The 21,261-nt window shown below is 54.0% G+C and overlaps 1 protein-coding gene across 1 annotated transcript in view; it reads right to left on the bottom strand.

Annotated features, from left to right (window-relative positions):
* Positions 1-4,617: 4,617 nt before the first annotated feature.
* RBM19 (RNA binding motif protein 19) overlaps positions 4,618-21,261 on the bottom strand; it is a 141,091-nt gene continuing 124,447 nt past the window's right edge. Inside the window, exons 24-25 of the mRNA XM_032168591.2 lie at positions 5,718-5,830; positions 4,618-5,206 (exon numbers count right to left, since the gene is read on the bottom strand). Coding sequence (XP_032024482.1) covers positions 5,733-5,830 — 98 coding nt within the window. The 3' untranslated portion in view covers positions 4,618-5,206; positions 5,718-5,732. The remainder of the gene's footprint in view (positions 5,207-5,717; positions 5,831-21,261) is intronic.

The following is a 21,261-nucleotide window of genomic DNA, read 5'->3' as shown; positions in this document are numbered from 1 at the left end:
CCTCTGGCCTGTGCCCATTCCTCCCCTTTGCAGAGTGGGCCTGGCTATTCTCCTCCCCCTCACAACTTCCTGAGAAATGACAGCATGCTGAGCCCAGTGGCCTTGTGGCTCTCCAGCTCGTGCCCAGTGCAAACCAGCAGAGGATGCCAGCTCAAGTTTCTGGGGAGGAAACAGGCAGACCTCCGGGCCTGGCTTGGGATCCCACTGGCACCTCAGGATCACCCCATGTTTGCTGGCTCTTTCTTTAAACTGTGTAAGTCTGTGGAATGACCTAGAGGTGCTGACCCGGGGGCCCTGGAGTCTGGTTTTCAGAAGAGACAGTTCTGCTGCTGTGGCCACTGAGTCCTCACCCACTTGAGACCCCCAGTTGAAAGAGTTAGGAACAGGCTGGGCGTGGTCGCTCACACCTGTAATCTTAGCACTTTGGGAGGCCGAGGTGGGTGGATCACTTGAGGTTGGGAGTTCAAGACCAGCCTGGCCCACATGGTGAAACCCTGTCTCTACTAAAAATACAAAAAATTAGCCGGGCGTGGTGGCTCACACCCGTAATCCCCACACTTTGGAAGGCCGAGGCGGGTGGATCACTTGAGGTCAGGAATTCGAGACCAGCCTGGTCTACACAGTGAAACCCCGTCTCTACGAAAAATACAAAAAATTAGCCGGGTGTGGTGGTGCACACCTGTAATCCCAGCTACTTGGGAGGCTGAGGCAGGAGAATCGCTTGAACCAGGGAGGTGAGCCCAGATCACGCCACTGCACTCTAGCCTGGGGAACAGAGCGAGACTTTGTCTCAAAAAAAAAAAAAAAAGGTTAGGAACAGACACACAGATGCAGCAACAAACAGTCAGCTGCTCCTGGGGGGGTGCTCACCTGTTTCCCCACAGTCACTGGCCCATTTGGGCTTGAACTTTGGTTCTGTGCAGGAATAGCCAGGTACACAATGTGCTGGTTTGCCTACTGGGGCCAGTGGGCAGGGGGGCACCTCCTACAGGCTCCTTCCTGGATCATAGGCTCCTCCCCAACATGGCGCAGTGCCCTGTGAGTCCCTATCCCACCCCAGCCTCTGGACGTGGGCCCAGCTGGCCTGACATCTGCTGGGTGCAGCCCCACAAGCTTGCCTTGTTTTGAAGTTATGTTCACAATAATGATGGCAACTACCATTACTAAGTACTCACTAGGCACAACACAGTCTGCTAACTACTTTCCATTCAGGGCCTTCTGTTTCTGTCTTAACCAATCCAATGAGGCAGGAATTCCTGGACCCATTTGAAAGACATGGAACGCAAGGCCTGGAGACACTGAGAGCCTAGAGATTCTAACGCAGGCCTTTGGAGTCAGGGCCTGTGCATTCCGCTCTCCTCCTCCCGTCCCCACTGGCCCTCACTCCTGTCCCTCCTCCAGGCCCCACTGTCCCTCACCCCTGTCTGTTCTCCAGGACCTGTCTGACCACCCATCTCCCTCCTGCAGTCTGACTATGTGCATCCTATAGTAGAGATGCCAGGGCCCTCCTCATCCATCCAGGGGTGGACCCTTGGTGGAGATGCCACGGGGGACAGAGGGAGAGGGCGGAATGCCTAGAGTTTCTCTTCTACCAGCGTTCCAGGCGCCCGCTAGTGCCCACTGCTGGCCAAACTGAATACAAACCTCTTGACAAGGGAGCTTCAGAGACACAGCTCAAGGGGCCAGGCCCCTGAGACCCCCAGCGGGTGGGAGACGGGACGTGAGGACAGCAGATGCGGTTCCAGCCAGCCCTCCACTCTGGAAACAGCCTGTCCCCATTCCTCCCAGCTAACTGAGCCACACTCTGAACACCGGGTCACAGGCCTCATCCAGATGTGTGCCTCTGGCTTTTCTGAGGCACGTGTCCTACTGACCTCCCACCTCCCTGTGTCCCTTTGGCCCCTCTGGCCTCTTGGTGTCACCTCTCCTTTCCTAGGCATGTGCTCTGGTCCAGCCTGTCATGGTTCTCTTTCCTGGCTCTCTGGTGACCATATCGGCAGGGAAGGGTCACAGCCCCCTGAGATGTGGCTGAGGCAGTTTCCTGCCCCCTGCAGCAGTCCTGAGCCGGGTCAGGGGGCTCACCGTCCTGGAGGAGTGCTCCCTCCTCAGTGCCACCTCTGTGGGTTATTTCTGGAGTTTCTCTCCCAGATCTTCTGGGTGTCTGGGTCCACCAACGTCCCATCATTGCTTCAAAAACAACTGAAGCCACCTTTCAGAAAGCTCCCGTGTCCCCCTCCCAGTGACAGCAGTGACTATCAGTCCCTTGCTGCCTTGGCTCAAAGGCTTAGAGTCTCCCAGTTCAACCCCCACATGCTGGATGGAGGAATTTCTCATAAGATGCTTTCACCAGTCCCTCTTCTCCAAAGGAAGAAGAGATGAAGCCCCACCTCTGGGCCAGGCAAACGACTTTCCCGAGCTCCGCTTTGTGGCTACGTGGCTGTACTTTACTGCGTTCTAGAACAATGATGATGATCGTAACAAAAATCTTAATTGCTTTCCTAGCTCCTGTTTAAAAGTTATTTTTGAGGGGGTAAAAGGCTCTGGGTCACTGAGATCTTGCTCACACTCCAGGTTGTCCCCTGTACCGAGTGCTGTGACTGAGAGGGACAGGGGATGGGGGATAGGGGCTTGGTGTGGTTACTGCAGACGAACTGATCAGAGGGCTGTCTCCCTCAGTGAGGAAGCAGAAGTTAAACCGGGGCGTCCAAACTTTTGGCTTCCCTGGGTCACCCTGGAAGAACTGTCTTGGGCCACACATAAAATACAATAACACTAGTGATCTAGTGATAACTGATAAACTAAAAAAAAAAAAATTGCAAAAAAATCTCATGTTTTAAGGAAGTTTACAAATTTGTGTTGGGCCGCATTCAAAGCCCAAGCTTGGGTTGGACAAGCGTGATTTATGATCTCAAAGGAAAATAAAAAGGCGCCACACAGGAAGAATGTGAGGGAAGGGCATCCCAGGCAGAGGGAAGAGGCAGCGCCAGGGCCCTGGGGTGGGAGCCTGCAGGGAGGAAGGCCGGGACAGCGAGTGCAGGGTCAGGTGAGGTGGGGCCTCGGTGCTGGGGTGAGCAGCGGGACTCGACTTTGCACGCGTCGGGGAGGCCCTAGAGGGTTTGAAGCTGCAGACCGACACAATCCAGCTCACAGATCAGTCAGGCCACACTGGCTGCACGAGGACAGCTGAGCCGGAAGAGAGGAGATGAGGGTGCAGTCTGGTGGGTGCGGCATGAAGGGGCACCCCGAGATCTCTGTGGGAGTGGACTCCACTACTCCTGTGTGCTTACAGATCTGCCCCTTCCAAACAGCATGTGCCCGGGGCAGGGGCGCAGGTGCCAGGCTCAGTATATGGTCTCTAGGCTGCCTCACTCCCCACTGCCAATTCCAGGCCAGGCCTGGCAAGTGGCTGGAAGCTCTCCCTCCTCTTGCTACCTTTCATTCTCCTGTAGTTCCTGAACCTTCCCCAGCTCACTGGCTTTTTGTTTTGGCCACAGGGAAGGCAGTGACGCAGGAAGGGTCGGACAGCCCTGATTCCCATCATTCCACCATGTGAGCTCTGGCAGGGGCCTGCAGCTGCCTGGGCCTGATAACGCTTTTGTGACGGAGATGCTACTTGCATGACGCCATTTTAAAGATGAGGAGACTGAGGACTCAGCAGGTTAAGCCACTTGCCCAGGCTCACGAGGCTGGAGAGTGGTGGACTGTTATGGAGCCCAGGCAGGTCCGAATACAGAGCCCATGTTTGCTCATCCTGCACCAAGCCCTGGACGATGCTGAATCCTGCTCTGGGGGGAGGTTCTAGAAGCATCCTCTGGGTCAGTTAAGTCAGTGCCAAAAGATGCCTGCCTCTGCACCAGGCCCATGGGTCTACACCTGAGTTTTGGTGACCAGCCAGTCATCCCCGCTGGCTCCGGTGGTGTGGAAATGTGAGTACAAATTGTATGGACCAGAAGGTTCAGCTAGAAAGAGCCATGTGCCACCGAACAGGACACGATCCAGCTCACAGATTCAAGCAGTGGGAAGGCGTGGGGTAGGTCTCCAGCCCTGTCATTCCACACGACCCATGGCAACTTGGGACCCTGGTCACCTGAGGGTCGGCCTGGGTGTGGTTTAACAGAGACACTGTTCAGCCCCCACATCCAGAAGGCTGTGGTCGATGTGACTCTGTGAGCCACCCCACTATAAAAGCTGGAGTGTGGCTGGGCATGATGACTCACACCTGTAATCCCAGAGCTTTGGGAGGCTAAGGTGGGAGGACCACTTGAGGCTGCAGTGAGCTATGATCATGTCACTGCACATTGTCTCTAAAAAAATTAAAATTAAAGGGCTGGGGAATGAGCCATTCTGTGTCTTTTGTTTCCACGAATTCTCAGGGATAAGCTTGCATGGCTAAGGGGGTGCCTGCCCTAGAGGACACGAGGCGCACGCTTGGTCGTGCAGGCTGCCAGCTCTGTGTGGCTTTGCCTGGGCTCTGGGCCACTCCGAAAACTGGATGAAGACTGGAACCTCATCCCCACCAAAATGCAGACCGTCTTTTATGCACAGAGTCTGAAGATTCCCGAACTCTCACTTGGAGCCCCACCCAGTGATTCTAAATGAAGAAGCAAACAAAAGTGCTGATGAGAATCTTCTCTGGGCTTTACTTGGCTTGACTCACTTAATTCTGGCACTGTCTATCTGAGGTAGGCACAATTATCACCCCCATTTCCTAGAGAGAAAAACGGAGGCTCAGACAGGACACCATTAGTCTGAGGTCCCACCTCGGGAATGGCGATGTCTGGATTCAGACCGCAGTGAGATGCAGTGCAGTTCTTGCTCCGCCCTCTCCATCTTGCCCTCTGGCTGGTGCTGGCACAGGCCCTTCCAGGCAGGAGGCTGCGTCTCAGGCTGGAGAAAATGTGAACACAGGCGCCCGAGAGAAGCCTGGGGATGCTGTTGGCCAGTGGAGAGGACCTTGATGCATTTCACAGGGCTCTGGGCCCATGAGCAGAACGCGGCCACCATGAGTGACATCATTCAGCTCAGACAGGGAGCTTGGCATCTGGGCTTGGAGCTCGATGCTTCATGAGCCGCTGGGAGGCTTCCCTGGGTGACTGAACCAGGGCTTGTGGTCCCAAGTGATGAGGATGGGGCAGGACAGAGACCAAGTCCCAAGCCGTGAACAGTCCCTTGGAAAGACATAGGTGGGAATTCTAGCTCAGCAGCCCTGGAGGCAGAGCAGGAACAGGGCTCAGCACCATGCCCGGCACTCTTCATGCATTACTGCATTTATTTCTCTCTCAAACCTTATGAGGTAAGAACTAGCTAGCAAGGGGAAGGCTGGGCCCAAGGAGATAAGGAAACTGGGCCAGGGTCTCCCAGCTTCAGGGTTTCATGTCCAGGCAGCCTGATGCCAGAGAGCTGGCCACCGTCCCCTTACTCTCCTGGGGTGGGGACAGGGGGAGCAGGGGTTCTCACTCCCTGTGTTGCACTCTTCCGTGTCTGCTACAGAGCGGGTGTGCAGTCAGTGTCTGCTAGAACGCGTCACTGGTGAAACCCAGGATGCCTGGGCTGCCGGGCAGTGGCCTGAGGCCTTCTTCATCCCCTGTCCCCTCTGACCTTGGACCAGCGCAGGGTGGGGCCGCCTGCCGCTCCCCGCCCCGCCCCCCAGCCCACATGGTGGGGAGTGCAGAAGCTGGAGCGGCTGTCCCGGTCCCCAGGGCCCCGGAGCCACGCACCCTCTCGGTGCCAGCTCACAGCTGAAGGGTCTGCTCCTCGCTGTCGCTGTCACTGCCTTCCAGCTGCTCCAGGATCTCGTCCAACACCACAGACCGCTTTTTCTTCGGGGGCTCTGTGGGAGCCCAGATGGCAAGAGAGGAGAAAAGAACAGCCGAGAGGGTTGGGAGGCAGGAAGAGAGAAATGACAGAGGAAGGAGGGAGAGGGGAGAGATGAGCAGAACACGGGTGCGGGGAGACAGAAAAGAAGCGAGAGAATGCGAGAGAGGGAAGTGAGGGGAGAGCGGAGGGAGAGAAGATACAATGGGAGGGGGAGAGAGGACGGGGCAATGAAGAAAGACAAGGAGTAGGGGAGAGAAACACTAGGGTTAGTCTCAGCATCACCATGGCGGGGCTGCCTCCCTTGCACCCCCAGAAACTCTCCTGCTTCCCTGGCCATCCCCTCCCCATCTTCCACCCGCAGGGGAAAGTATTCCCTCCAGAAAAAAGAGGGAGAGGGTCTCCTGTGCTGCTTCCTCACAGCAGGTCAGAGCTTGGCTTGGAGGAAGTTGAAACCCTTCAGAGAGGCTGAGCCAAGCAGTGGGCAATGGCTGGGGAGACAAGTAGAAGCTGTTTCTGTTTTCTTAGAGGCCAGGCTAATGGTGTAGTACATGGCTGGCATACAGCAGGTGCTCAATAAGTGGTGGGTGAATAGAACAGATGCAAAGCTCAAGGATTCCAGAGGAGGCATGGAGGGACTGACAATTAGAGGTGGCTTTGAAGAGGAGGACTATTTGACTTGGGCTTTGAAGAATGCCGAGGAGTTTTCTGTGAGGAGAGGGGATTCAGGGTCATGAAGAAAAGCATGGAGGTAGGAAAGGGCAGGGTGGGCTCAGCCCCACAAGCACCTCCTAATTAGGCACCATCATGAGCCATGGCTCCACTCCTGTCAGTAACCCCACAGGCAGGTGGTATGCTGCCTCTTGCAGGAGATGGAACTGAGGCACGGACAGGCAGGTCTGAAATCACCCAGCTAGGAAGTGGTGGAGCCAGGATTCGAACCCCAGTCACACCTAAGCCCACAGTCTTTCTGCTTTTTATGAAAGTCTTGGGTTCTACGCAGAGAACTCCAAAGGGATCAATGGTGGCAGGAGAGGACGTGTGGGGCCCCTTGGCCCTCCGGGAAAAGAGCGAAGCTGGGGGAGGCTGGAATCCAGGCTGGCTTCCTCTGTCAGTCCCTCTGCTAGTCTAACCACTTGTCAATGGGCAGCCTTGCTCGCAGATAAGGCTTGATTTGTACAGAGGCAGTGTAAAGAGGCTGTCCAAATCTCCTCCCTTTCCATGGCTCAAACACCTCCCCACATAAATCACCCTGAGGCCCTTTACCTCCATTTATCCGCAGGCTGTGAGCTCCCTGGAGCTCACAGCAGCAGCCTAGCCTTTTCTGCTGAGACCTCCCCAGGGCCAGCACAGTGCTTGGCCCAGAGATGAAGACTTGGTTTCTCTCTGCGTGTTCCTGGGCGAGCGATTTCACCTCTCTGAGCCTGTTTCTTCAATCTCATCCCTCCTAAATCAATTCAAACACTGACCCCGTTTCTCATCATCTCCACGGCTGCACCCCAATCCAAGTACCTCTTAGCCCCTCACTAGAGACCTCCCTCCCACCAAGGGATCCCTCTAAAACATGTGCGTCAGATCCACCACTCCCTAAGAAAGCCCCAAGTTCCTCTGGAGGCATCACTGGAGCTGGCCCACCTCCCCCTGCTCAAGACCTTTGCACCGGCAGCACCCAGATCTCCCTCTCCCTCTACCCCTGAGCTCCAATGCCACCCTACCCCCTGGCACTTTTTATTACCCACACTGCTGCAGGCCTTTCTTTGTGTGGGATGTTGTCTCACTCACTGCTGTGTCCCTGGCCTTAGCACACTGCCTGGCACCTAGCAAGTGCTTGTGAAATATCCCAGAAAGGGGAATGAGCGGACGGAGCAAGGGTGAGTGAGAGAGAGACAGCAGAGCCTGCCCCATGGCGAGCGTGCAGAAGGTGCGGGAGGTGCCCACCTGCCTGCCACCTGGGAGCCTCAAGGCCTGGCAGCTGTACCCGTCATTGTTAATCATGAAAAGGGAGAGGGGGACAGGGTGGGCTGGGGTGGTGGGGGCTGGCGGCCTGGGGCTCAGACTCCGGCTTCCTCTCCTTCCTTGCGCTCTCCTAGACACTCTTGGTTTCCTTATAATCACCAGCCCTGGAGGTGCACCATGGCCTCTGGAAATTGAATTTGTGGGCAGGTAATAGGAGCTGGAAAATAGAACGCAACAAAACAGGGCCTGCAGGTGATCACTGGCACCCCTCCCATCTGCTAACATGAGTTGGGGATGGCAGCTCACTCCTGGGGCAGGGTCCCTGCCTTCCTGGGCAAGGCCTGGCCTGGGGTCTAAGGGATGGCCAGCGGTGGCGGCATGGGATTTTTTCTTCTCTCCCACATCCTGACAACTTGGAGGGACTGGCGAGGAGTGAGTTCTAGCCCCATCTATTGTGTCGGCTCAACCTTTAAGATGGACCTGGACTTGGGGCGCTTCTTCCCCATGCTCCTGCACCCCTGGGCCGCGCCACCATTGCCTCTGGCTTCCTCTGCCCCCGCTCCCAGGAGTCTGGTCTCCAACGGCAGCCAGAGGGAGCTTGTTAAATCCTCCATCACGGCATGCCGTTCCTTTGCTCAAGCTTCCAGGGGCACCATCTCACCTGGGGAAAAGCTAAAACTGTCACGTCGGCTGCCAGGGCCACTGAGCAGGCCCTGCCACCTCTTTGCTTCCCTCCCACTCTGCTCAGGCACTCGGGCCCCTTGCTGGCTCCTGGCTTCCAGCACTCCCACCTCAGGGCCTTGCACCTGCTGTTCCCTTGGTCTGGAATGCTCTTCCTCCGCAGAGCCACTCAGGGGCCTTACCTTTTCAGTGAAGCTTCCCTCCTTATTTAAAATCCCAAGTCTTCCAGAGTGCCCTGATGTATACTTCCTAATCCCTTTCCTGTCCACTTCCCCCACAGCATGTCTCCCAGTCTCACTGCGTGTCATGTTTCCACTTTATTATCTGTCTTCCTGGCTGGAAGGTCCGCTCTAGGAGGGCAGGGGTTTCTGCCTGTTTTGTCCACTGTTCCATTCCCAATGCCCAGAACTGTGCCTGGCACATAGTAGATGCTCAATAAATGTGTGCTGAGAGACTGAGGGAGTGAATGACAGGGAAAATTGAGGGTCAAGTAGTGTAGGTTGCTGAAAGACAAACAGCAGGTGAGATGAGGCCAAGAGCAGTTGTTCAGAGCCTTCATTCCTGCTCTCATCCCCTCACATGATGGAGACACCTGCAGCACCTGCTCTGGGTCGGGCATGGTGGGGAACAAGCCTGGCTCGGCCCCACCTAAGGCTTTCTGGTCTGGCAGGGGGAGATGGAGAAAGAACCAGATAGTTGTGCCTCAATTTCTAACCTGTAAAATGGAAATACTAGGGGTTGTGGTGAGGCTGAAATGAGTAAAAAGGGCAATGCCCAGCCCCTGGTTAGGGCTCAGTCGATGGCGCTGAGACTAACATCTGTGTTACTATTATTGATAGGAAAGGTGTTGACTTTGTGTCTCTCTTGGTCATTGGGGCAGTGAGCGTTCACGGGGCGGGGGCTCTTACACAGACCCTGGCTTTGTGGCCTTGATGAACCAAAACATCTCATTCCTTTACCTGCCAACTATGTACTCATGTATCATAAGCCAGCCTCCGTGCTCCTGGGCCTGGCATATCTGCCAGGGTTCAGGCTGGGCCCCCAACTGCCCCCTGGAGGTCACGTCAGGCCCTGAGTTCCCACCAAATGACACCCCGCACCTCCCGATGGCCCTGCTTCCTTGAGGAGCACCCTGTTTGCAGGGAACAGCTGCTGAAATCCCACTTCCCCGACTTCAAAAGCCTCAGTGGGTTTTCACCAAACAAACATAATGCAGAACCGGAGAAAGGTGTAAAATAAATAAACGAAACAAGCTGTGCATTTTCTTTCAGTATTACAGCTGCACCCGAAGATAAACAACAAGTGAATGTCACCAAACATCAATACCCGAGAAATTAACTTGACAAAAAGCTCAGCCGTCCCCCGACAACCCCCCAGTCCTGCCCCCCTCCCCCCCAACCTCCAACCACCGTTTTTGCATTTCTGGAGTTCCCACCTAATGATTTTATTTTTCAATTAATTCCTTGACAGAATGCCAGCCTGTGTCTCTCCCTTCCCTGGCTGGCGCTGTCGGCCCTGCATGGGAGGCACAGGCAGGCAGGGAGAAAGGCGCAGGCAGGGAGAAAGGGCGGTGGGGGGAGGACAAGAGAAAGCACTTCTTGGGGTTTTGTTCCGGGAGCAGACGTTGAGGACAGGCAAGCCGGGGGAGAAGAGCGTGGCTGATAAGGGGAGAAGGGAGTTCTGAAAGGAACCCTGGGAAGAGGCAGCAGTGAACAGCTCGGGGAGGGGAAAAGCACTGGGCCAGGAAGCCCAGGGCTGGATTCTGAGCGGAGAGGCCTGAGGTGCAGGGTGGAGGGTGCTAGATGCAGGGTGCTGGGTGGGTGAGCTGCCAGGATCAAACCCTGCTGCTCCTGGCTGGGTAACCTCGGGTAAGTTACTTCACCTCTCTGGGCTGCTCTCAGTTTCTGCAGCTACTGAATGGTGATGAAATTTACACGCCTAGGGTGTGTAAGGGTATTAAAAGAATGAATATCTGTATGTAAGGCCTTCATAATAGTGCCTAGCACACGGCAAGCTGTCAATACAGGCTGGTCATTCTCACTGCTGTTGATGGAATCTGTACTGAGAGCATGAGGGTGGGCCGCTCCCCTCCTCTATAACAGGAGGATAGCAACAGCAGCTCTTGACTCGGTCTCAAAAAAAAAAAAAAAAAAAGTGACCAATGGACCAATGGGATGGAGCAGGGCCTCCCACTGTGGGCCCACAGAAGAGCGTCTGGATTTGCTGACATGATTTGCCATGAATACAGAAATCAGTGACTAATGTTCAAAAACAGGGAGATGCTACATGAGAATCTGCACCTCTAGTTTCTCTTGAACCTGAATGGCTAACCTGTGAGTGTGGCAGACCTGTCCCCTCCCTGCCTACAGGTAACTGACGACGCTGTGCACTAGCTGCCCCTGGAGACAGGAAGCCTCACCTACCGGGGCTTTTCTACCTGTTCCTGGAGGCTCCTGAGTTGCTACTTCCCGAGACAGAGGATAGGCAAGGCTTTGACAAACTCTGCTAAGTCGGAGACAGAACTGGTTCCAAGAGGCCAGGGTGAAGGGCTGGGGGCAGAGGCACAGGTGGGCGAGGGGAGGAAGAAGGTTGGGGCAGAGTGTGGAGGCCAGAATGAGGCACCACAATCTTCAGACTCAGTGGTGTGCAGTCCTAGGCTGCTGGGGGACACCAGCCACCTGTAGCTCCCACCCTTGGGGAGTATGAAGGTGCCATGGTGCGGGTACTGCAGGGGACTGGGCACCCGGAGGCTGGCCTGGCTTGGGAGGCTGACTGCTCTGGAAGGCTGGCTGAGCCAGACCCCCACCCTCAGCTGCTGGTAGCTCTGCCTGGGTCTCTCCCTGTCCTCCCTGGCTTCAGATCTTGCAGGCCCCACGGGCAGAGCTCTCCTACCCAGATGGGTCTGCATCTCAGGGCTCTGTGTACAGCAGGCACACATTAGGTACACACAGAATAAAGGGTACTCTTCAGGAGACTGGCCTGGCTCCTAAGACCAAGCCAATGTCCCTTTATTGATACAGGAGGCTGTTTTAGGGCTGTGCCTTTTTTTTTTAAATAGAATCGCACACTGTTGTCCAGGTGAGTGCAGTGGAGCGATCTCGGCTCAACTGCAACCTCTGCTTTCCGGGTTCGAGCGATTCTTGTGCCTCAGCCTCCCAAGTAGCTGGGATTACACGTGTGCACCACCAGGCCCAACTAATTTTTGTATTTTTAGTAGAAATGAGATTTCACCATGTTGGGCATGAGCTCAAGTGATCCACCCGCCTTGGCCTCCTAATGTGCTGGGATTATAGGCGTGAGCCACTACGTCCAGCCAGTTGTGCCTTTTTAAAACACAGCGAGTCCTTCTAAGAACTAGGTATGATCTGAGAGGGTCCTTGTGCAGAGCGGGTGGGCAGGAGCCTGGGCCGCAGACTGGCCTCTGCCACTGTGGGACTCCCAGGAGCTGCTAAGCTCCTTACCTCAGTGCTCCCACCTGTTAAATGGGGACAGTGCCTGCTCTGCTTATCTCATGGGGACCGTAAGGGTTCCTGCCTTCAGTCACTCTTAGCAAGCATGACCCAGCATATTCTATGTGCCAGGAATGATGCTGGCAATATGGCAGTGAACAAAACTCCACAGGATAAACTAAACCACCAGCCACAGGGGCCACACTGGGGCTCAGGGTGGACAGGACGAGGTGGGACCTGAGTGCTGCCACTTGGTGGTCCCACCCTTCTCTGAGTTACCAAAGTTACCCTTCTGTAGACAGGACACAGTAGTAGCACCCACCACAGGGGATTTGATGAGATAAAGAGGAGAGCACTTAGCCCAGGGCCTGGCCCGTTGAGATGCCAGGCAAACATGAAAGCTAACAATCAAAGGGTCCTGTAAGGCCACCCCAGAGGACAGGCAGTGCCCAGCAAAGGGGAAATCCAGCTGCCTAAGGTAAGGCTGAGGGGCGAGCCACAGGGACCACTCCTCAGGCGCCTGCTGGCTCTAAGCAGCAGGCTGGCTCTGGACTTTCCTACATAAATTCCACCAGCTGGGTAACATCATTGTCCCACTTTTCAGATGAGGAAGCAGCCCCACTAGGGCTCTGAAGAGTCAAGTGGCCACACTTTCCAAGCAGGACCTTGAGCTGATCAGATAGGGTTGGCTCCAGCCTTGCTAGCAAAGCCTGCCCTGCAGCGGGGGACACTAGCCCAGCCTCCCTAGGAGGGGGAGGTCTCAACAGGAAAAGCATGAACAGACCCGGGCCATGTAGCAGCAATTTCCTTTTCAAAGGCCACTGGTTCTCAATCCAGCTGTCTGACGGAATCAGCTAGGAACCCACTGATGCCTGGATCCTACCTCCAGAGGTTCTGATGCAAATGGCCTGGGGTGGGCAGGGGATATTATGACTGCTATGATGACGGATGTTATTAATCTTGGTGCTGAGGACTTGGGCTCCCTGAGTGGCTGGACTCTGGGTCGGTGGGTGGAGTAACTTCCCTCTGTGCTCTGGGTGTCTCGTGTGTGTGCAGAATTCTATGACTGGCCATGCACAACCCCATACACAGGGGCCAGTGAAGGTGCTGCAGCCCGGATACCCATGGAGTTATCCTGAGCTAGGGCTGTGGGCGTGAGCTATGCCTGGGGGCTTCTAGACTTGGTCTCACGTGTTTGTATTAGTTACAGATACTGGGAGACCTGTGCGGGCTGGGAAGCAAGGGGAGTGTCCCGGTGAAGGTGACTCACTGCAGAGGGAAAAGGGAAAAAGAACCAGGAAAGGTGGGAAGGCATCTCCTACTCCTCTGCCTCAGGTCTGGAGGAATCTCCCAAGTCTTAGGGTTTGGTCCACATTAGTTACTGATCTCTTTTCTTTTGGCATAGGCCCTGGGTTGGAAAGCAGAGGCTGAAAGGGAGCAGCTGGTAACATCTCATAGGGCCAAGGTATAGTGGTGTCTGTACCAGGCTGTGTAAGTGCAAAGGCTTGAGGGTCGACAGATATGATGGCATCAAACAGTCCAGGGGGTCGGCGGAGACTACAGGGAGGGCTACGCATTGTGGGGAAGGGGAAATCCAGCCTTCGTATAAACGTGCAGCCATTCCTTGGGCCTGGTGCCCTGTGGGAATGTGGAACCAGGCTGGCCAAATCTGATTTTTCAGAAGAGGTCAGAATCTTGATTTTCAGGTCAAATCTTCCAATAGGAAAATAGTGATGATTCATTCAAAACTATTGTTTTCATATCTGGTACGCAAAATAAAGATCTAATTTCAGCCGACAACTTGCCAGTGTGGTCTCTGCTCTTTTCTCTCTCTCCTCTCTGTCTACCAAACGCCACTAGTTTCACTTGTGGTCATGAAGCAGTAATAAAAACCTTGTCTGTGTGTTTTCCTTGGGTTTCTCCAGGCTGGGCCAGCCTACAGTTCAGAAATAAAACTGGCCACCCCCTACCACCAGCTACAACCCTGGAGGGAAGCCTACCCTCCTCCTGTCCCTGTTTCTAGCACTGTGGTCCCCAAGTCCCCAAACCCTTGTCCAATCCCGGCCCAGCCCCTGCCCCTCCCAAGACACTCTGAAATTCTCCTTCTGTCAGTTTAATTCCGTGATCGATGAGGAAGAGCACGAGAAATGGCCCGGCACAGCTGGCTTCCCCGTTAGCCCTAGCAGGGATTCCTGGCCTTGCTGGCGACGGCTGAGTGAAATGTTTGCGGAACGCAGAGAACACAAGTCAATAACAATTTAGCTGGATTGGGAGCAAGTACCTTCCCCACACGGACAGCCGCTCCCGGGGGAAGGGGAAGAGAGTGTGCGGGATATTGCCGAAGCACTTGGAATTATTTCCAAAACACTGCCAAGCGAGGCTCAGGCGTGGGGAGTGGAAGGAAGTAGGAGGGGGTGACTGGGCGATACCTGCTCCAGCTGGCCTCCAGGCCCCCCAGCCTCCCTGCACCGCTGCAGGGAGAAGGATTTTGCTCTCTGATCGTGGCTCCCTGCATGGCCAGCCATGTGCACCACTTGGGCGCACACTTGGGAACTGCTTTGACCAAAAGAATTCCCTCTCCTTGATTTTCCTCCTCTGGATTCAGCCTCCAGCAGCTGAGGTAGCCAGGGGTGTGAGAAAGAGTGGGTTTCCCAGGCAACCTTAACCTCTCCTGGAACCACTTCCCAATGTGACCAGGAGCTGGAGATAGGTTAAAACACACCACCCTGAACACAAAAAGTGATCATTTCTTTTTTCTTTTTTTTTTTTTTTTGAGACTAAGTCTCACTCTGTTGCCCAGGCTGGAGTGCAGTGGTGTAATCTCGGCTCACTGCAACTTCTGTCTCCCAGGTTCAAGTGATTCTCCTGCCTCAGCCTCCTGAGTAGCTGGGATTATGGGTGCACGCCACCACGCCTGGCTAATTTTTGTATTTTTAGAAGAGACAGGGCTTCACCGTGTTGGCCAGGCTGGTCTCGAACTCCTGGGCTCAAGTGATCCACCCACCTTGGCCTCCCAAAGTGCTGGGATTACAGGCATGAGCCACCACTTTTGGCTGAAAAGTGATCATTTCAAAGAGGTCAGGGATAAATCACCCGCATATCCCCACGCCCCACTCAGTCTCGGCCTTTCCTGTCAGGACCCGCTATGGCAATCTGGGACAGTCTCCCTCTTTGCCCGCCTCCTGCTTAGGCCTTCAACACCTCTGGAGGAAGGGCTGCCACAGTCAAGTCTTCAGGAGAAAACGAGAAGGACCCAGGTGAAGGAATGAAAATGGGAAGCTTACAGAAAACCTCTGTCTCCAGGTGGATGGAAGGAACCACCACCAAGGGATATTTTGAATAATAAATTCTGTGGCTTCACATCCTTGCTTGAACTTTCCTGACTGTGAGTTTTAAAGCCCGATGATTATGTTTTCATGGGCAAGATCAAGGCAGCCTATTTGCAAGGGTTGAGGTGGGGATAACGGGCTCTCTCGGTCTCTAGTCTTTTGAAAATGTACGGTCCTGTGAATGATTAAGTTATGGAAGTGGGGAGGGGGGTGAACTCTTGCAGGCTTTAAATATCATCTGTCTGCTGATGACTTCCAAATTTATATCTCAGCCCAGACTTCGCCCCTGAGCTCCCAACTCATAGATCTATCTGCCTGACATCGAGGGGAGTCCTAATAGGTGTCTCAACTTCAACATGTTCAGAACACCCCCGCCCAGCCACCTGTTCTTCCCAGCTTCCTGGGCCTCTGCTCACCACGCAGCACCACCATCCTGTGAGTGGCTTGGAGCAAAAACCTATGCACCAGTTTTGATTTTTCTGCCTTCCAGAAGCAAGTCTGGCTGGCTCTATGCAAAATGCTCAATCCACCTGCTTCCCCACCTCCACAGCCTCTGCTCCATGGCCCTTGTTGGCCTGGATGGGACCTCTGCCCTCCATTCTTGCCCCTCTACAATGCAGGGGATGAGGTCTGACAGTGTGAATCGGGTCTTGAGACTCTTCTCCTCAAATCTTCTGGGAGCTTCCCACTGCACCTTGAATACGAGCTGGGCTTCCTGCCAGGCCAGACAAGGCCCCAGGAGGAAGCCCTGCTGGCTTCTCTGCCTGCTTTGAACACACTCTGACCAGGACCTTGGCACCTGTGGCTTCTGCTACCTGGGATGGTTCTCCCCAGATTTTTGGCTGGTTGGTCCCTTTGAATCACACAGAAATGCTGACTTGGCAGAAAGACTTTCCAACCACCATATTTGGAATCTCTCTTTTCCCTCTCTGGTCCTGAAGAGCTCATTATGCTATCCTTTCTTTTCTTTTCTTTTTTTAAAGAGACAGGGTCTTGCTCTGTTGCCCAGGCTGGAGTGCAGTGGCGTAATCATGGCTTGCTGCAGCCTCGAACTCCTGGGCTCAAGCGATCCTCCCACCCCAGCCTCCCAAGTAGCTGCGACTACAGGTGTGCGCCACCATGCCTGGCTAATTTAAAGTTTTTTTTAGAGACGGGGTCTCACTATGTGGCTCAGGCTGGTCTCAAACTCCTAGGCTCAAGTGATCCTCCTGCCTCGGCATCTCAAAGCACTGGGATTACAGGTGTGAGCCACTGCATCCAACCATATGTTACCCTTTCTAATTTCCACCACAGGACTTGGTATCATTAGAACTTTGTTGCTATTTATTTTTTTTGGTGGGGCAGGGGAGGGGGGCAATCATTTGTCTCTCTCACTCAAATATCAGCTCCATGAGGGAGGACTTTCTCTTTTGTACACTGCTTTGCCCTCAGTGCCTAGAGCACAGCTTGATAATAAGGTCATCAGTGAAGAACTGTTGAATGAATGAATGGGGCCTCCTATCCAGGGAAGCTGGAGATCTAAGCACAGGACTCCAGTTGCAGGGCACTGGGGGTGCAGTTATGATGCCTCTAGAGTTATATGCTCTGAGAAAGCGGGGAGTCACCGTGGGAGGAACTAGCCACCCCTGGCTTTTGGATAAAATAAGGGCAGCCACTTCATAAGGCCTAGGGGCTGCAAGACCTTTCTTTGAAGAGCCAGAAAGTAAATACTTTAGCCTTGGTGGGCCATAGGGTCTCTGTCACAACCACTCAGCTTTGTCCTTGCAGTGGAAGAAAGTAGCCCTAGACGATATATGAACAAATGGGCATGCCTGTGTTCCAATACAACTTTATTTATAAAAATAGACTGTAGGCTGTGGTTTGCAACTGCTGCTGTACCTGGATCAGGAGCCCAGATCCAATAAAGAGAGGGCAATTTGGGATTTAGGAGGTGCTGAGGATACAGGGTACGATGGAACACCCAGGTATAGACATTAACTACAGTTCTGTAGTGTCCAGACCTGTATGCCTTCAGGCTGGGCACTAGACTGCCCTGGGTTTGTGCTTCAGTAAAATGGGAGCAACGCTGTTCTTCAGGGAGCTGTGAGCCTGAAATGAGACCGAGCTATGTAAAACCAGCCGGTATGACTCTCTGCACATGGTAGGTCCATGACAAAGCTTTCTTGCCCTCTTTCTTTCCTTTTCCTCTGACTCGATCTTTATAAGAACTTAATGTGATTGCCTTTTCAGACCAGCAGTGCTTTGAAGCACCCAGTTAGGAATATCTGGCTTCGACCACACAGGGCTCCAGTGCCAACTGCACACCTGGCTAAGTGTGGGGCCTGGAGCACATTAGCCAGCTTTTCTGAGCCCCGGCTTCCTTCCTTGTGGGGTGAACTGTGAAGACGAACCGAGTTAACGCTCACACAGTGTCCAGCACCTATTAGATGCTCAATTAAATTCTAATCATCATTCTGATGATTAGGTTCTTATGTATGTTCATTTTTTTTTTCACCCCACAAATGGTCACTGAGTGCCTCCTCTCTGTGTTAGATGTGGGGTCCAGGCAGGGTGGGCAAAGGGCCTTGGACCCCCTCAAAGGATAAAGTGTCACACGGAGAAGGATCTTAATTGCACACGTGAGCACCTGATGGCAGGTTGTGGTAGTCGAGGAGGACCAGGGGAGGGGCATGACAAGGGAATCACGAGAAGGAGGGGTGTGGGGGAAAAGCTGCATCTTTGACACTTTGGCTGGGAGGCAGTGGAGGCCGGGGTCAGTGGGGGCTGCTGGGACCAGGGATCTAGCAAGCAGGCTCCTTCCCTGCCCCCCGTGAGGCTGGGAGGGTGACTGTTTGCTAGTGGCCGGCGACCCATGGGGACAGCCACCTGTCTGTGCCGGAAGAGCGCTTCTCTGGGCGCTCTGCTCATAGATCTCCCGCCCCAGCCCAGCCTGGCTTGGGCAGGTGGGGGAAGGCGCCACTGCCAGCCATTTGCCATGCTGGTCATGTCTGCGCTCCCAGCTCTGGAGGTGAAAGGTAGAGACGCTAACCACAGCCCATCAGTCCTCCCCAGCTGGAATAAGACAACACGGGAAGCAGAGCCACGCTCCCGGCCAAATAAAAGCCTGTTTGCCTGGCCTCCCTGGCTGTGAGTGCTGTAAAACAGAGGGTTCTGCGCACGGATTTCTTCCATACCATTATATTCTCTCGGCTGCGCTCGCAGGTACTGTGGCCTGCCGCGGCCCTGAAAGCTTCTCGATGCCGTGACCCTGCTGGTTTGTAACATGCTCGGGAAGAAAAGGACACAGCCAGCGGCGGACTTTCCTCTTTCTTCCCTCCTTGCTCTCTCTTTTCAAACTCCCACATGCAAGGCAGTGAAGAATAGCACTTCACCTACCACGGGGCTGCTGTGCTGGAGATGAGAAACCTGATTCTTGGCCAGCAAGGAAGGGAGGGAGGCGTGGGGCAGTGGGCAGGGGCAGGAAGAGGACAGGGGAGACGGGGAGGGTAGTTTGGTGGAAAACGTCTGTCTTGCTATTCCCTTTTGAAAGCATCTCTGTCTCCTGTCAAGGTCTTTGCCTACTCAGGCCAACTTTTACAATGACTTTCAAAGCCCTGTCCTTCGCTGTTCAATTTGACAGGTGTTTTGCAAGCATCAACTTGCAAGGAAAAATATAATGCCCTGCCATTATACAGGGACAATGGATAAAATGAAGGCTTCCGCTTGCTGGGGAGGGGCTGGGGGTTACAACAAGCTTCTTTTGGCTGCCAATAAGGAACCTGGATAAGCAGAGAGCTTGAGCCTGGTCGTGGAGCATAATGAGTTCTTGTAACTGCCTTGGAAGGCAGGACATTATGGTTGCTGTTTGAGCAGCGAGTCCTCCTCCTCCTCTTCATGGCACCTGGGCACTAATAAGCTCCTACTAAGTGCCAGGCTCTGTGCTATGCCCTGGAGACAAGGGAGAACAGGTGGCATCTGTGGCCAGATGTAAACATCCTATCCCAAGCAATGCTTATGTGTCAGGCATACCTGTCCTCCTCCTTACCCCACCCCCAAACACACAGGTCCTAAGCAATGCTTATGTGTCAGGCATACCTATTCCCCTACACACATACACACACACACACACACACACACACACACACACACACACACACATCCCAAGCAATGCTTATGTGTCAGGCATACCCAACCTACTTACTACACACACACAGAAACACACACACAGACACACGCTACTGCCCAGGCTTATAAACATCAGGGCTCGTCTCTGTGTCTTGGTCCTTTGCCCAGAGAGCATCCTCCCTTAGCCTGGCCTGACTGGAATGCAAAGAAAGTGGGAGTGTTTTTGGCAACTCAGAAAAGGAAGAGTGAGTGCCCAAAGGACAATGAGGCCCCTCGCCAATCCTATTTGTTGACTGCACGTGATGCGCCAGGAGCTGTGCGCCATCTCCTTTATAGGCATCCTCCCCTTGGAGCCCCACCGTTTCCCTAACGAGGTGGGCGCTGTGGCCCCATCGTACCAATGACAGAGCTGAGGCAGAGCAACTTGCCTGAGGTCACAGAACGGGTATGAGGACACATTCAGGTAAAATGCAAGGGGCAGCCGCTCAGATCAGCTGATACAAAGAGTCGGTATAGCAGGATGGTGGAAAACACAGGTTTGAATCCTGGCTCTGTGGTCAGTAGCTGGGTGCCCTTGGGCAAGTTACTTGCCCTCTCTGTGCCTTAGTTTTCTCATCTCTAAAACAGGATTGCGACAGTACAGTAAATTGACAGGTTCGTAGGTTCTTGGAAATCTCGCAACTTTTAGTGAAAAGATGTATAACAAACTCAATGTTACCACAGGCTAATGGATGTAAACAAGAGCTAAACTCCTACATACACTAAATGTATTTCTAGTAACAAAAACATCACCAAACTTCTGAATAAAGACACCAAAACGTCTAAATATTAAACACTGAAATAAATGTGAGCTATATATACCTTTAAGACAGATTAGTAAAAACAAGGAAGATAATGATTTACCCAACGATTCTAGTTCAGGGCTGCAGGTGGCCAGAGCCTCTCCTGGCAGCTCAGGACACTGGGAGGGAACCCACCCCGGGTAGGGCACCGATCACACACATAACTGCACTCACCCACTCTGGGACCACTGAGACGTGCCAATTTACCTAGCGTGCATGGCTTTGGGATGTGGGAGGAAACCAGAGGAACTACAAATTGAACGTTCTACTATAACCTAGGTGCCTTAGGGACCCAGGGGAGATGAGGCCAGTCCTGGGAGCTGGGAAGCTGAGCCCAGGGGCAGGGGCACTCTAGGGTAATTTACGCTGGTGGGGCACCGACCACATCAAGGGCTTCGGCTGGTGCCAAAGCTCCACTCTATCTGCTCTGGCCACTTCCCACTGTCCCTGAGTGTGGCTCACAGGCTACGGTGTCACTGGCATCTTCCTGCCAGGCCCTGCTGAATGGTTAAGATGCCTGCCTTTCATTCTGTGGCCCACATTCTGCAGGGAGCTCTTTGTTGTGGCCTCAGAGCTCGGCAGCCTCCACCTGAGATCTGAGTGCCTTCCTGGCAGAGTTCAGGGCCGAGGCCAGAGCCAGGGGAGGGAACTGGGCACGGACACCACCTGCCCTTAGGGTCTTGCCAGGGCCCTGGGAACTCTGAACAATGCGGATTTTGACACAAATGAACTGAGTATTTTTCTCCATGGGAAAAGGGCACAGGGTGGGGAGAATGGTCTGGCCAGGAGGGCAGGAGGCCAGCAGGCCTATTCTGAACATTTGAGGCTGCTGTGGGCACCTCCTGTGTCCCAGAGACATCAACCGGACAAAGGGTGCCTCAGTGGGTGAGAGAGACTGACATCTCTAGCACGCCTGCTCTGTGCTGGACACACTCCAGGCATCACCTCACTTTCCCAAACCAGTGTCACACTCCCAGGGAAGGACGGATAGAGAGGTAAACCTGAGTATTGTCCAAATTCAACCATTCACTACTTGTGTGACCTTGGGCAAGGTGCTTCATCTCTGTGTGCCTCAGTTCCCTCATC

Source organism: Hylobates moloch, unplaced genomic scaffold (assembly GCF_009828535.3).
Source record: "Hylobates moloch isolate HMO894 unplaced genomic scaffold, HMol_V3 SCAFFOLD_12, whole genome shotgun sequence".
NCBI lineage: Eukaryota > Metazoa > Chordata > Mammalia > Primates > Hylobatidae > Hylobates > Hylobates moloch.
The sequence above is the reverse complement of the archived record's forward strand: the minus strand, read 5'-3'. Positions and strand labels throughout refer to the sequence as shown.